The 14390-nt window shown below is 49.2% G+C and overlaps 1 protein-coding gene and 1 long non-coding RNA gene across 3 annotated transcripts in view; one reads left to right on the top strand and one right to left on the bottom strand.

The window, feature by feature from the left end:
* The window catches only part of C2CD2 (C2 calcium dependent domain containing 2), a 40013-nt gene extending 32421 nt beyond the window's left edge, over positions 1-7592 (bottom strand). Inside the window, exons 1-2 of one of the 2 annotated variants that reach the window (XM_030283719.4) lie at positions 7189-7592; positions 5298-5396 (exon numbers count right to left, since the gene is read on the bottom strand). In XM_030283719.4, coding sequence (XP_030139579.4) covers positions 5298-5396; positions 7189-7470 — 381 coding nt within the window. In that variant the 5' untranslated portion in view covers positions 7471-7592. The remainder of the gene's footprint in view (positions 1-5297; positions 5397-7188) is intronic. The other variant, XM_002187274.6, reaches the window with a different exon arrangement.
* Positions 7593-7812: 220 nt separating this feature from the next.
* The window catches only part of LOC115497050 (uncharacterized), a 9922-nt gene continuing 3344 nt past the window's right edge, over positions 7813-14390 (top strand). The window contains exons 1-2 of the long non-coding RNA XR_005981772.2: positions 7813-12924; positions 14212-14351. This is a non-coding gene — a long non-coding RNA (uncharacterized lncRNA). The remainder of the gene's footprint in view (positions 12925-14211; positions 14352-14390) is intronic.

Below are 14390 nucleotides of genomic sequence, written 5' to 3'. Positions count from 1 at the left end.
CCCTCCCCAAGTGCAGCAGCAGGTTCCTCCCTGGCTGTGACTTCAGGGGGAAGTTCTGACAGCCCTGATGGGGAACATTTCCCTCACCTTCCCCAGGCCCTGACCACACCACGTATGTTTGTAAAACCCCCAGCAGTATGGGCCTTGATTGCCTCTTTTGTTTGTTTTCTAGAAGGAAATTCATTTTACTGCACTTGGTGTTTACTTCCAGAAAGAGCAGGTTACTTGAGGTTACTCAGTAGTATGCACAGAATCAGTAGTATGTAAGCAATACAAATATCTAACATTTTCACTAGAGAATCAGAATTAACCATGAGGCAGCCACACAGTGAAATCTCACTGTGAGATCTCACTGTGAGATTTAGGACCATTACATTTTCCCATCTGTCTCACAGGGTTCTACTATGAGGAGTCTCTTATTTTTGGCATGGAAAACTTATCTTGTCAATGGCCACACAGACAGCTTGTGTGCTTGGCTGAAAACCTCACCACAAGAAAATTTTTCAAGTCAAAAACTTCTGTCTTTTGACAGTCATTAGCACTCAGCTGTTCAGAAGAATTACATGATCTTCTTGGTTATCAGAGCCAATTCCTTCATTTCTTCTGGGGTTTCTCCAGCTTTTTCTCCACTCCTTCTTTACCCAAACAACTGACCAAGTGACCAGGACAAATAAAGGGGAGATGATGAGAAAATGCAATGTCTAACCCAGGCACAGGCAGGTGTGGATTTTTAGGAGCCAGTATCAAACTGAATTTGCCTGTAAATACAGTGAAAACCCCAGACCAGTCTTCCAAATGGTGGTAAACACCACGGTGAAGGCAGGGTGAGGGATGGACTCAGCGCAGGAGAGAGAGTTTCCATGTCAGCAACAGAAACAAAGCAGAAGTTGATGGAACATGTGAATTTATCCACTCCTTTGAGACCAACACATTCAAATTCAAATAGGTGGAAAAAATGGGGAGTGAGGGAATGAAATAAACAAGCAGGGAGTACAGGGTGACAGGACAGGAAGAATTTTCAATCCACCTAGTAAGTGCAAATGAAAAGCAAAGAGAGCAAAGACAGGAAGCAGTACTTATATTTCAGAAAGGAGAATACAAATCAATACCAGAAGTAGAATTGCTAGTTTGGTCCCACTATCATGCAAGTCTTTCCAAACCATGTGAAAGATGAAGACACGGAGACCAAGAGGAGACAGAAAACTCCAGGAGAGGTTTGCCAGTTTGTGCTGTGGCAGCTTGGGCAGTAATTCACCTGCAGACACAGCTTGTCAGAATCTGTGGTATTGATGATTCTGAGATTGTAGAAAGTCTCTGTCTTTCTGCCCCATTGCCAAAGAAGAAGCCATAATTTGTCTGTGCTGTTTTCAAGGTTGTTTATTCAGTTTATCTCTAACATGTTCTGCTGCCCTGCCGCAGCTCTGTCCTGCAGGGCAGCGTGTGGGGCTCTGCCCTCAGTGGGATGTTACAAACATTAAATACCAGAAACTACCTGTGCTGGATTTACAATAACGTGCCAATATCTGTCACCTACGTTGGACAGTGTGTCCCCAGCCTAAACCAACAGAAAAATGCCAACACTGCAGTGAAACATGGAGGGCATGAAGAAGGAGAAAAAGGACAAGACACACCCAATTTCCTCCATCTTGTCCCCTTTGGACCCCTAATCTAGAATCCTAAAATTCTGCTTTTGCACCCATGCCACACTTAATTATTACTGATATCAAACACTCAGAGCTTGTAATTCATCCTGTAAGATTGAAAACTCTTTTCCATGGACAGAGATCACAGACAGTGTCTCTGGGGGCTCTGTCCAGGGTGGTTCCTGACCCCTGCCAGGGTCCCAGACCTTCCAGGACAGCCAGAGGGAAGCTCTGGATTCCCACAACAGCTCCTCTGTGTCGGGGTGCTAAGGCTTCCCTGATCCCTGTGCCAAGCTGGCAGATGTGGCACAAGCCACACACATCTGCAGCAGCAGCTGGAAGACAGAGCCAAGCCCAGGATCACCTCCAGGGAAGCAAACCAACCCCACCCCGATGCCCTCCCCGGCCCAGGCACTCAGTTCTGAAGAAGGTCAGATGTTAATGTTGTCTTGTTTACTTCTGCAGGCTCACCCCACTAATAATTAAGCTTTTACTCCATCACTCCCCCATTAAGGTGGGCTGGGATGTTTGAAAGGGAGAGGTCAGTACAATGAGCAGGGAGGTGAAAGCTGGAAACAGGTTACCAAAGATTCTTTGAGCCCCAAACCCACTGCACAGTTAAAGTCCAAAATACCTCAGGAGAAACCTGAAAGAAAATGTGATGCTCAGGAAAGCAAACGAGGAAACAGCAACATAAAGGAAGATTAGGTCATCACACAGGAAAGCTGAAAGACCTTGAAACAGAGGAGAGGAATGCAATACAAAATACGTTGTGTGTGTAAGAATTAACTCCTGCTCACACAAAGAACAGTTTATTTTCAGGACAGCACCACAGGGAGAGAGACCTTGATGCAACAAGGCACTCACAGCATGAAGCAGCCACAGGAGAGGCAGACTGGAGCACAAAATCCCTCAGGAAACTACTTCCAGAGCCAAAAAGAAGCTGCCTCCTTGCACTGTGAGACCTTACCTGTAGGGCTGTGTGGCCCTTCAGCCATCAAGTTCAAAAACATGGATTTAATTGGAGCTCCTGCTGAGAATGCGGGCACAGGAGAGACTCAGGAGCCAGGACAGCATTGTAAAAGGAGATTTAAGGAGCAACTTATGCAGGCAAGCTGAACAAAAGCTGGAAGGAAATATAATCCCTTCATAATACATTTACTGACAGCAAGCACCATGAAAGAAGAGTAAACATACTAAGAAGAAGGGATTATATTAGTGCACAAACAAAAAAAAAACCAAGGAAAAAAACTCCATGAGCTATAATTCCACCTAGGCTTGTAAAAAAACCCTGGTCATTAAAGCAGCAAAGATCTGGGGTGGCTTTTGAAGCAAAATGGGGATTTAAAAGACAACAAAACTGTACATCACGGTCAGGGTAGTTCACTCCACCAAAAATAATCAGAAATAAACACCAGGAATGGTTCCAGTTAGGAGTGCAGCAGTGACATTAAAGGAATGGCACTCTGAAGGAATTTTACCCTTTTCCATTTAAGCATGAAACAGAAAAATAAGGGAGACTTCTATCACAGCCTGCTCCATCCAAACCCTCTGTGCCAAGTCCTCAGCAAGAGAATCCTCTTTTCCATTGCCTTTTTTGTTGCTGTTTCTGTTGTGAAGTTCAAGTCCTCTGGAAACAGACTGCACTAATGGAAAGGCTGGCAGAAAAAGCCAAGACTAAGAATATTTCTAACGTTTACTTTATTAAAACAAAACAACCAATACCACACAATGAAAACAGGACACTTTCATTCTATATATTTAGGCTTTGGCCCGAAATTGGAGTGAAGGCAACACATAAAGAGAGGCTTTATCAAGGGGCAGTGTGGTGTAACCTCCAGCCACAGAGCAGCTCTGTTCCTACCACCACAGTTTGGGCCAAGCTGAGAAGCAGCAGCATTCCAACCACGTCTGCAGCACTGCACCGTGCAGCACACACCAACTTCTGTCAGAGCTTGGAGTTTGGGCAAGCTGCAGGGAGAGATTTCCATTTCACATGCAAACACTGAGAGCTTGAAGAGGGTGGGGAAAAAAGAAAACACCAAAAAAAACCCCAAAAAACCAAAAAAACCCAAAAAAACAAACACCCTTGGTATTACCTCAGGAAATATAAGACACAATTATCATGTAAGAGAATTCCCGAGGTGTTCAGAGAAAGGTATGCATTTAAAGAAGGAAAAGTAGCTACCAGACTGCCACTCTAAGGTTATTATACCCTGTAACTCAAATAAATATTTAGGTTATACCTTAAGTGAAGGAGTAAGAATGATTCAGAGAACTTTTCCCAGCAGCTGTGCACAAGAGCATTGAAATGGGTTTTGGCAGAGTTCAGAAGAATCCAGTGTATGAAAACAAACCAGTTTTATCCCAATAAATTTTAAAATGTGCTTGTATTGGACTCAGCTGTCTTGAAACCACATTAGACTTCTGTCTGCAGTGTAACATCTCGATTAAGATGCTGGAATGGCTCAACCCAGCCCTGCCTGTCCCTCCCAGCAACATTTTAGACACTGCACTGCAAGACACCATTTCTTTGTGCTGTTATTTGCAGCAGCTCTCCCCGGGGTCCTGGCTTCACACATGACACAGCACATCACTTTCAGACCTAGCAGTGCCCTCTCCTTACAATTCCCCATCGTGGCATCTTCCAGTGGCACAGAGGAACATTTGTGCCAACCTTACAACCCTACCAAGTCCAGTCTCTCCAGCCCCAGGGGTACTGAAATAAATTTTTTTAAAAAGGGAGAACGTAAGTACACAAACGTAAGTACACAAACAGCTTTACGTGTTAACAATCCCCAGCTGCCACCAGTCAGGGTGTGCCTCTAAGTTGTGTATCAGGCAGATAAGCATGCATAGTTTTCAAAGGAATCATAGTGGAGCTGCTTAGCATCTAAATCAGATGAGCAAAGCAAAATAACAACGCAAAACTAAAAGAACAGCATCAGGCTAATTTGATGCAGGTGCCTAATGTAACCAGTACTTACAGTCACTAGGGCAAAAATGCAGGAGCTATCATTGCTAATAAACATATATAGATTTTTTTTCCCTTTTTAAAGCGTTTTTACTGTTCCAAGAGCCACGTTCTGCCTTATTTTAATTTCACAGGCACTGAAGCACCTCCCAGTGGGAGAGGAGGAAAGAAATCACTTGCTCCTCACTGAATACAAGACTTCACCCTCAGGACTCTGCACCTGTTCCTTTAGCTGATCCTTACTCAGCTCCCACTTAGGAAGCAAACCTGTCATCAGAGGCAGACAAAGATGTTTGCCAGTCCCAGGAGAGAAATTTCCTTCTTCTCAATGAAGTTCCCACTGCACACTTCAGCAATAGGATGGGGAAACATCATCAGGACTGTGGAGGTGAAGGAGAGGGCTGCTCCGTGAGCTCACTGAGGGCGTAGCTATCAAACTTGGCATACCCCTGGTTATTGTGCATTTGGTGGAAGCCCTGGAGCACGTTCTGCTCACAACATGCAAAAGAAGTGAATCAACGCAGAGAGTTTGCACAGGTTCTTTAGAGAGGCAGCCTTCTACCTGCCTCGACAAACACAGGTCAAGAGTACAGATCTACTGACAAATAAATCTTCCTCTAATACTAATAAAACATTTCCTGACCCAAAGTACACAGAAAGGCAACAAATCCAAAGTTTACCTTCTCTCCAGCTGACTTTACAACACTGGTAACTTCTTTAACTGCTAGCTCAAGTGGTTCTGCTGGGTCATCTTCCTCAAATGTGAGCAACTGGGAATCCTAACGAGAAAAAAAAAGAAGCACTGTTAGGTGATGAATCTATCATTTGAAAACAAGTGATAAAAATGCACTACCAGTCAAGTTCCTGGAATTGCAAATGCATGTCAAAACTTCCATGTATTAATTGCATGACACCTCACTACATAATACAGGGTAGAGCCTGAAAACATATACTTAGGACATAACTATGGGCCTAATCATCTCTCCCTGTAGTAGAATATCAAGGTACACAATGCAGAGCCAAGTCCATGAACAACAGGGTCCAGCAAAACTGCTGTTCTTCAGCAAAGATTTATCAGTGCTGCAGTGTGAAAGGGCGTGTTCGGTTTGGCCCACTAATACGGCTGCAGCAGGCTATGCCAAAACTAAGAAACCCCAAATATCATCTTGCAGAGGTGAGGAAAGAAGCCTTCCCCTGCCCAGCCCTCCTCATCAGTGAAGGCAGACAGTGATGACAGCCACTCAGTCTTCACACAGACAGCAAGGCAAGACAGCCCTTGGGCACTGAGGTCATACTTTCAGAAGCATCAGCACTGCATTCTTCACCTGCTACCCACACGGCGCACTCAGCCCCGCTTCCCTCATCACCCAAGGTTGTTTTGCACGCAGGAATTTCATTAGCTTCGTGCTGCTGTCATTGTTTTGGGAGGCTGACAGCGGGAGCAACGCCACGCTGCAGTGCCAGGCGCTGAACTCCCGGCTGGAGCTCACCTGGGCAGGGAGGGTGTGGTGGCCCTGTCCAAGGGGCTTTGCCCTCTGCTCAGCGACGGGAAGCTGTCACTTGTGTCTGGTTACCTTCAGTTCCCAGCACCTGTGCTCAAGCTGTCAGGACCCTTCTCTTCCACGTTCCAAACCAACCTTCATTTCTCAGCACAGCCCACTCTTAACCGCACCGCACAGTTTGAAAGGGTGCACAAAATGTTTTCTTTCTACTGCCCAACTTACAATGACACTTGGGAAGTGTTATTTTTTACTCCTTATCTTTCACACGCACATGTTGCCCCACTCTTCCTTGTTCCCCAGCCTGCTCCGTGACATGTAAAAAAGAACCTCTGAGGTCTGAGGCGCACACAAATTCAGGGACCTGGGGACATGCCACTTCCTAGAGTTTATCCTCAGCATTTTGCACTGACACGACACGGGTTAAGTCCTCAGGACAAGGAAATCAGCTTGCCACAGCCTCACCTCAGCGGGCACACCATTACCCTCCAACCCGAAGGATTCCACACCGCGCCTTTTCCAGGAAGGGCAGGTTGGGATGATAAGAACCACCACGTTTTGTGCATCCTCCCTGACCCGGTTACAGGCAAACCGAGCGAACCCTGAGCATCCCATCCAGCATCCAGCGGGCTCGGAGGCCACCAGCGCTGGAGTTACACCACACACAGCAGGGCCTGAGCACGCCGGGGGAAGCCCAGCTCTGGGAATTATTTGCCGAAGGACGGGCCGCAGGCCGAGGCCAGGAAGTTTCCATTGTTTCCTCCTCCCCACGCCCGAACAATGTTATCGGCGGAGCGAACCCCTGCCAGGGGCTGCGGGGGTCGGGGCTTTCCTTCCTCCCCATCCTTTCCTGCTCACACGCCTCCGGCCGGCTCCCTCCTGCTATCCCCGCCAAGCAGCTACCGAACGCACACGTGTAAATGTGTAAAAATACAAACACACACACACGGAGGGGCAGGAACACACCCAGCACACCCCTGCAGCAAGTCCCCGGCAGCGGGGAGCGCCCGGAGCCGCATCCCCGGTCCCTTCCCCGTCTCCGTCCCGCCGCCCATCCATCACCGGCACTCACCGCCCGCTCCGCCGCCTCGGCTCGGAGCGCCGCCACCCAGGCCCGCCGCCACTGCCGCCTCCAGCTGCCCCGCGACAGCGCCCAGGCCAGCACCGAGCCGCCCTCCTCCAGCAGCTCGTCCCGCCGCTCCGGGGCAGCGGGAGCCGGCGGCGGGCGGCCCCTCCGCAGCGCCAGCAGCGCGTACTGCACCAGGTACACGGCCAGCGTGGCCAGCGCCGCCACGAACAGGGCGACCAGCGCGCCCCAGCGCAGCTCGGCCAGCCCGCCCGGCAGCCACGCCATGGCTGACCATAATGCGGCCGCGGCTCCGGAGCCTTCCAGGCGCGCCCGGCGGGGAGCGGCGGCCGCGGCCCCGCGCAGCGCCGGCCCGGGACGCGCCGCGCTGCCGCTGCCGCTGCCCCGCCCGCCCGCGGCGCAGTCCCCGCCCCGGGGCGGTGAGAGGGCCCGGCCCCGGCCGGCCCTGGGGCGGTGAGAGGGGCCGGCCCCGGCCGCAGGTCCGGCCCCGGGGCGGTGAGAGGGGCCCGGCTCTGGCTGCAGGTCCGGCCCCGGGGCGGTGAGAGGGGCCCGGCCACGGCCGCAGGTCCGGCCCCGGGGCGGTGGGAGGGGCCCGGCCCCGACCCCGGCCGGCCCCGGGGCGGTGAGAGGGGCCCGGCCCCGGCCGCAGGTCCGGCCTTGGGTTGGTGAGAGGGGCCCGGCCACGGGCCAGGCGGTTGCCAGGCGGGGAGCGGAGCCCGCCGTGTCCCGCGGCGTGGCGGTGATGGGCGCCGGGTGGCTCAGGGCTTGGGGTGGGCACCTGGTAAAAGGGGCTTGGGATGAGCATCTGGTGCCCCTTGGGTTCCTTGGGTAAGAGGGGCTTGGGATGAGCATCTGGTGCCCTTGGGTAAGAGGGGCTTGGGATGAGCATCTGGTGCCCTTGGGTAAGAGGGGCTTGGGATGAGCATCTGGTGCCCTTGGTTTCCTTGGGTAAGAGGGGCTTGGGATGAGCATCTGGTGCCCTTGGGTTCCTTGGGTAAGAGGGGCTTGGGATGAGCATCTGGTGCCCCTTGGGTAAGAGGGGCTTGGGATGAGCATCTGGTGCCCTTGGGTTCCTTGGGTAAGAGGGGCTTGGGATGAGCATCTGGTGCCCCTTGGGTAAGAGGGGCTTGGGATGAGCATCTGGTGCCCTTGGGTTCCTTGGGTAAGAGGGGCTTTGGATAAGCATCTGGTGCCCTTGGGTAAGAGGGGCTTGGGATGAGCATCTGGTGCCCTTGGGTTCCTTGGGTAAGAGGGGCTTGGGATGAGCATCTGGTGCCCTCGGGTTCCTTGGGTAAGAGGGGCTTGGGATGAGCATCTGGTGCCCTTGGGTTCCTTGGGTAAGAGGGGCTTGGGATGAGCATCTGCTGCCCTTGGGTTCCTTGGGTAAGAGGGGTTTAGGATGAGCTTCTGGTGCCCTTGGGTTCCTTGGGTAAGAGGGGCTTGGGATAAGCATCTGGTGCCCCTTGGGTAAGAGGGGCTTGGGATGAGCATCTGGTGCCCCTTGGGTAAGAGGGGCTTGGGATGAGCATCTGGTGCCCTTGGGGAGATGACAAGCTTGTGATGTGCTGGTGGTACCCCGGGGTGAAGGGGCGCAGGGTGAGTTCCCTGTGTTCCCGAAGCTGGAGGAGCTCAGGGTGGGCGCCGGTGTCCCCCGGGGTAAAAGGACTTGGGATGGTGCCTGGTGCCCAGGGGTAGAAGGGCTTGGAGTGGGTGTCCGGTACCTCGGAGGGTAGGGGGGACACGGAGGGGGCACCCAGTTTCCTGGAGCTAGAGGGGCTCGGTGTGGGTATGAGGCAGGTGCCTGCTCTGTTTATTTCATACTGTCTCTTTACCTGTGGCACCTCCCAGCCAAAGATCTTCACCTGATTTTTTTTCCCAACCCACATGCTAAAACAACCCTTGATGAAGTTATGAAAGCTGGTCATGCACTGTCTTTGTAAGATCTTGCTCCACTTGGCTTTCAGCCCCTTCAGAGCTTTGCCTTAACAGCAGGAACATCTATTCCTTGCTGGAATCTGGAATTGCAGACCATTGCAGTGTGTGCCATGTACCACAGTGGGGAATTCCTGAGGCTCTCCGGTGCTGGTTCTGCCTCTCCAGGGAGCTGCAGCTGCAGGTGACAAGGTCCCGAAGCTGGGTGGGCTCCCAGAGCAGACAGCAAAGGCTTCTTTGCTGGACATTTTCAGGCACATTCCCAGCTTGAAGCAGAGGCAAGAAAAGGGAAATGAGCTGACAGAATCCTGGAATGCTGGCGGCTGGAAGGGACCCTGAGCAGGTGTTAGGAGCCCATGAGGGAGAGAGGCCTCTGCCCAAATGACAGTGCAAAGGAGACCATATGAGGACAACATACAGATTTTATTTAATGTGGAATTTATTTACCAAGAAAGGGGAGGTAGAGCAGTAGAGAAAAATAAGAAGGGTGTCTCAGAGAGAGAGCAGAAGATAACTAGTTGGATAGATAACTCTGGTTCTCAGAAGGTAACTCTATTTGGAACTAGAGAACTGTAAGGTCCTTCCCTTCATTCTGTGGTTGTGTGGATGCTTTTTTAATTTGATACTATTATTTACTTCTACATCTGTTTCATCTTTTTTATCTTCTTATTTTTATTTATTACTACTACTATTTAATTTTGTTTTTATTCTTTTTCTTACTATTATTGTTCTTCTCCTTATTACTACTACTGTTTCTCCTTCTCATAATTCTTGTTCAATTTATTATTCTTATTTATTTTCTTGTTCTTATTTACTACTATTAGTTCTGTATCATCTTCTTATTCTTAATCTTATAAATTTGTTTTGTTTTGGTTTTTTTTGATTTTTTTTAATGTGAGTGGAGAGGTTATGGTCTTTTTTTCTTACTACTGTTGTACTGTTGTATTTGTACTCTTGTATTATTTCTTAAATTCAACCTTCACTGTTTTGCAAGAATCATTTGTGTCGCAGTCCTGCAGTGACATCCCTGGAGAAAAAACCTCCTGTGGGCACAATCCCAAAGGACCAGCACGTAATCCTTTCAGGATGAGAGAAAATGGCCTTCCATTCCACCAGGAGAGCGTCAGATTAAATATTAGAACAAGTTTTCCCTGGCACAGTGCTCAGGTATCAGAAGACATTGCCCAGGGAGGTGGTGGAGTCGCCATCTCTGGAAGTGTTGAAGAGTTTTCCAGATGTGGCACCTGGGGACGTGTTTTTGGGGCTGTGATGGCGATGCTGGGGTGCTGGTGGGACTGCACGACCGTCGAGGTCTCTTCCCACGTTGATGATTCTCTGGGATTCACCTGAGCCACCCGGCACCAACAGTCCCCCACAGGTGCTGCTTTGGGGCTGCTTTGAGCCATCTTCTGCAGAAACTCCCAGTCTTTGCTCCCCGTCTTCTTCTTCACTCAGCTCAAAGAAGCTCAGTTTGTCCCAAGCCCAGCAATGGGCTTGACCCCATTGCTGTGGGCGCTCACATGTTCCCAAGTGTCCTGAGCAAGCTCTTTGTCACCATCATTGTCTCAGCGGGACTGCACTGAGGGTCTGCTGCCATTGCCTTGGGACATCTCTTGGCCAGCGGAGCCGTCCTCTTTGGAAAGCCCTTGGCCAACAGAGTCCTCCCAGTCAGACGGTTCTGGGAGCTTCCGACTGCTCCTTGGGACAGCCCTTGCTCCATGCATTCTTCCCCATGGAAAATTCTTGGTAGCTAAGGGCTTCTCCCTGGGACAGCTCCTGCTCTCCTCATCCCATTTGGTGAGTTATGGATATTCTCAGTTCAGTCAGAGAGAAAAGGAGAGTTTTATATCAGGCTGGGCTTGGGAAAGAGTTTGAAAGGAATGTAAATAATCCACTATCTCTCTTGTTGTTCACATTGTTTATAGATATGTTCTGCCACCATGAGTCATTCAGACACTGCGCTCCAATGGTGTGAGATGTTTTTACTTTAAGACCAATGAAATTGGTCTGCAAGATGTGCTCTATAAAAAGAGTGATGTATTTGAAATAAAGGATTTGAGTTCAGTTCTTCTAGCCTTCTGGCTTGGAGTCTTCATTATCCCCGTCCTGCCTCAACAGCGACAGAGAATTCTCCACAGCTACTGACGTCTCCTTGGGAGAGCTCTCACTCCAGAGATTCTTCCCAGTCAGAGATCTCTTGGCAGCTCCTGACATCTCCCCGTTGGGAAGGCTCATGATCCACGTCAGAGTCCTGCTCTTCTGCCTCAGTCTCTGACGTGCCCATTGTCCCAACCAAGTGCTCACTGAGGGCCTGGTCTGACCAGCTGGGCAAGGAGCTGGGGATGAGCGGTGTCCCTCAGGGCTCTGCCTTGGCCCCGGGGCTCTTGCATGGCTTCCCCCATGGCACAAACAGCGGATCCAGCTCACCCTCAGCACGTTTGCAGGGGATGGGAAACTGAGCAGGGCAGGGGCACCATGGAGGGAGGGGACAAGGGACGAACTTGGGGACAGGGACCTGGACAAGCTTAACAAGTGGGACCACGAGAACCTCGTGAGGTTCAACAAAGCCAACAAGGTGCTGCATCTGGCCCAGGTCAATCCCCAAGTCCTGGCTTCATCAAGGTCAGGAGAGACCTTCAAATTCCTTCAGATTAGTGCTGCCTCCCCGGCTGCTCCCAGCACTGGAAAATGTTGGATTTGAGATTACCCCAAGTCCCATGTTACAGAAATAATCATCACAGCTTATAGTTATTCATAGTTAATTAATTTAATCATAGTGATTTAATACATTTAATTTTTAAAGCTGTGAACACAACAATTTGCAAAAAAAAAAAAGAGCCTGCTCAGTCACTGCAATTAAAATAAATACAAAAACAAATACATTGCAAAGCAATAAAGTCAATACAAACTTTGCCCACTGATTGTCTGCCTCTGTGCTCCAGAGTCTGTTTTCTACACGTGAAAGAAAGAGAAGGTTCATAAGAGGCCATTCATGCGGTCTAACATGAGGTTTGAAACAAGTGCTTTGTCAGGAGAGTGTAACAGTGTAAAATATACTTAGTTTGTCAAAACTACATTTTGGCCAGCAGAGCTTTCTGCAGCATTCCAGGACTCTGTGTGATGCCACCTTTACCTGCGAGGTGGCTATAACCATGTAATTATTGAGATTTTATAGCTTCAGCCTGTGGTGGAACCACTGCATACTCCTCACTGATAGAAGTAGACCTGGAAATCTTCATTCCTGAAATGTGATCCCTCATGGAAGAGGGGACCACTTCCCCTTTCACATGCAGCTTTTCAGCCTTTCTCCCAGAGACAGATAACAGCTCTGTCCTTCTTCCTACTGACTGTGGCAGGTTTGCTCAGGAGTTGTGGGCCAGGAGAGGCACAAAGCCAGAGCACTGGTTCCCCACGTTGTCCTGCCCTCATGTGGACTCTCCAATCTGTTCTCTGTAGGCCCTTTCTAGGTGAGGCTCAACACGTGTGACACGTCCAATCCTGTCTGGGTCAGCACTTGTGAGTCTTTGTGGCAGCTGTCTGAGGAGGAGGTGATGGGTGTGCAAAGATGTGAAGCAAAGGCCAGGTGGGATGCCCAGAAGCCTCTTTGGAAGGTGGTCAGCAGCCTGGCACCAGGGATGTGCCACCAAGCCGGCTTCCCTAAACTGGAGCTGCCATGGGGATGAGGAGGCTGGGACACATCTGGCTCTTGGTCTGGAATAACCCTCCAAACTTGTGTCTTCCAGAGAACGTCCTCTTCCTAATGAAGCAGTCTTGCTCCATATAAAAAAGGTCAGAAGTGATGACATCATTAGACCTCCACCTAACTGCTGTTATTTTCAGTTCATTTGCAAAATCAGGAGACATCTGATCTATCCAAACACCAATCTCTGTAGAAGAAAAAGTAATGTGTCCACCATGACCTCATAGCTGGAAAATTACAATTCATTTATGGTCATTTCATTCTTCTTTGCCCAAATGCCTACATCTCTTAATTGCTTAAGGAGACACACTGCCAGGAGTTGAGTGTTTCATCACATCAGATATTAGCTTTGTTATTAAAATACAGGTCTGGTCCTAAAACTGTCTTGGAAAAATGACTATATGTTACAACTATGAATGTAATTGTTGACAAATTGGCTAAGTTTCAGAACAGATGGGTCACAATGTTTTATTTTGATCAATCGCAATTTTGAATTATGTGTTAAGATATAAAGTAAAGCTGCAGAGCCATGTTTCAATTCTACTTGAATTGACCCAAGTTAGTTCACCCTGGATACTCGTACTTGCTTTTGAAGCCCTTCATGCACCAGTAATGCAGCCTCTCATGGGGTCATGGTTTAACTCAAAACCAGAACACAAGGAAACAGAACATGTGAAAACAAATAATGGCACCATGATGTTTACATTAACCATAGCCCACCTGTATACTGCCCACTAATTTTATAAGTGTCATAATTTATAAGTGTCATTATTACAACAATTTTGCTTTTCCCTGTAGGATCACACTTTTACTTTTCTCAAAATCTGGCTTCAAACTGAAAGACAGCAGGTTTAGATTAGATTTTAGGGATAAATTCTTCCCTGTGAGGGTGGGCAGGCCCTGGCACAGGTGCCCAGAGCAGCTGTGGCTGCCCCTGGATCCCTGGCAGTGCCCAAGGCCAGGTTGGATTTGGGGCTTGGAGCAGCCTGGGATGGTGGGAGGTGTCCCTGCCATGGCAGGGGTGGCACTGGATGGGCTTTGAGTTCCCTTCCAACCCAAACCATTCTGGGGTTCCATATCTGGTACTTAATCTATTCCTGAGTGGTCACAATTTTGCAAACGGGACAAAGGCTAGCAACAGCTATTTTGCTTGGAATGTATCTAGCACTGCCATGGGAAAAAAAAAAAAGGAAAATAATTTTTGGGACTATTATTTTTTCTATGATGATGACTCTTCAAAAATATATTGACCAAAACTTCAGTGAAATAACCTGAGATTTTAGAAACTAAAACATGCCAAGCTACCTTTTTTTTTTGTTTGCTTGTTTTTTCTCCTTTATTTTCAGTGCTGGATCCGGTTCTTTTCTCTCCACCAGAGAGCGCCAGGATCCCCAGAGGTGCTGATGCTGGGAGTTCCTAGGGGTGTGCGCTTCTCCCGGGCAGTGCAAACACCCTGTGCCCCTGAGGACACTCGGACCAGCTGGCTTTGGGAATGTGGGACATCAGAAAGGACTTGGTAAGTAGCAAAAGGCATCTTCACGTTTTAGACTGAGGA

The sequence above is a fragment of the Taeniopygia guttata genome, chromosome 1, assembly GCF_048771995.1.
Source record: "Taeniopygia guttata chromosome 1, bTaeGut7.mat, whole genome shotgun sequence".
In the NCBI taxonomy this organism is placed as follows: Eukaryota; Metazoa; Chordata; class Aves; order Passeriformes; family Estrildidae; genus Taeniopygia; species Taeniopygia guttata.
The sequence above is the reverse complement of the archived record's forward strand: the minus strand, read 5'-3'. Positions and strand labels throughout refer to the sequence as shown.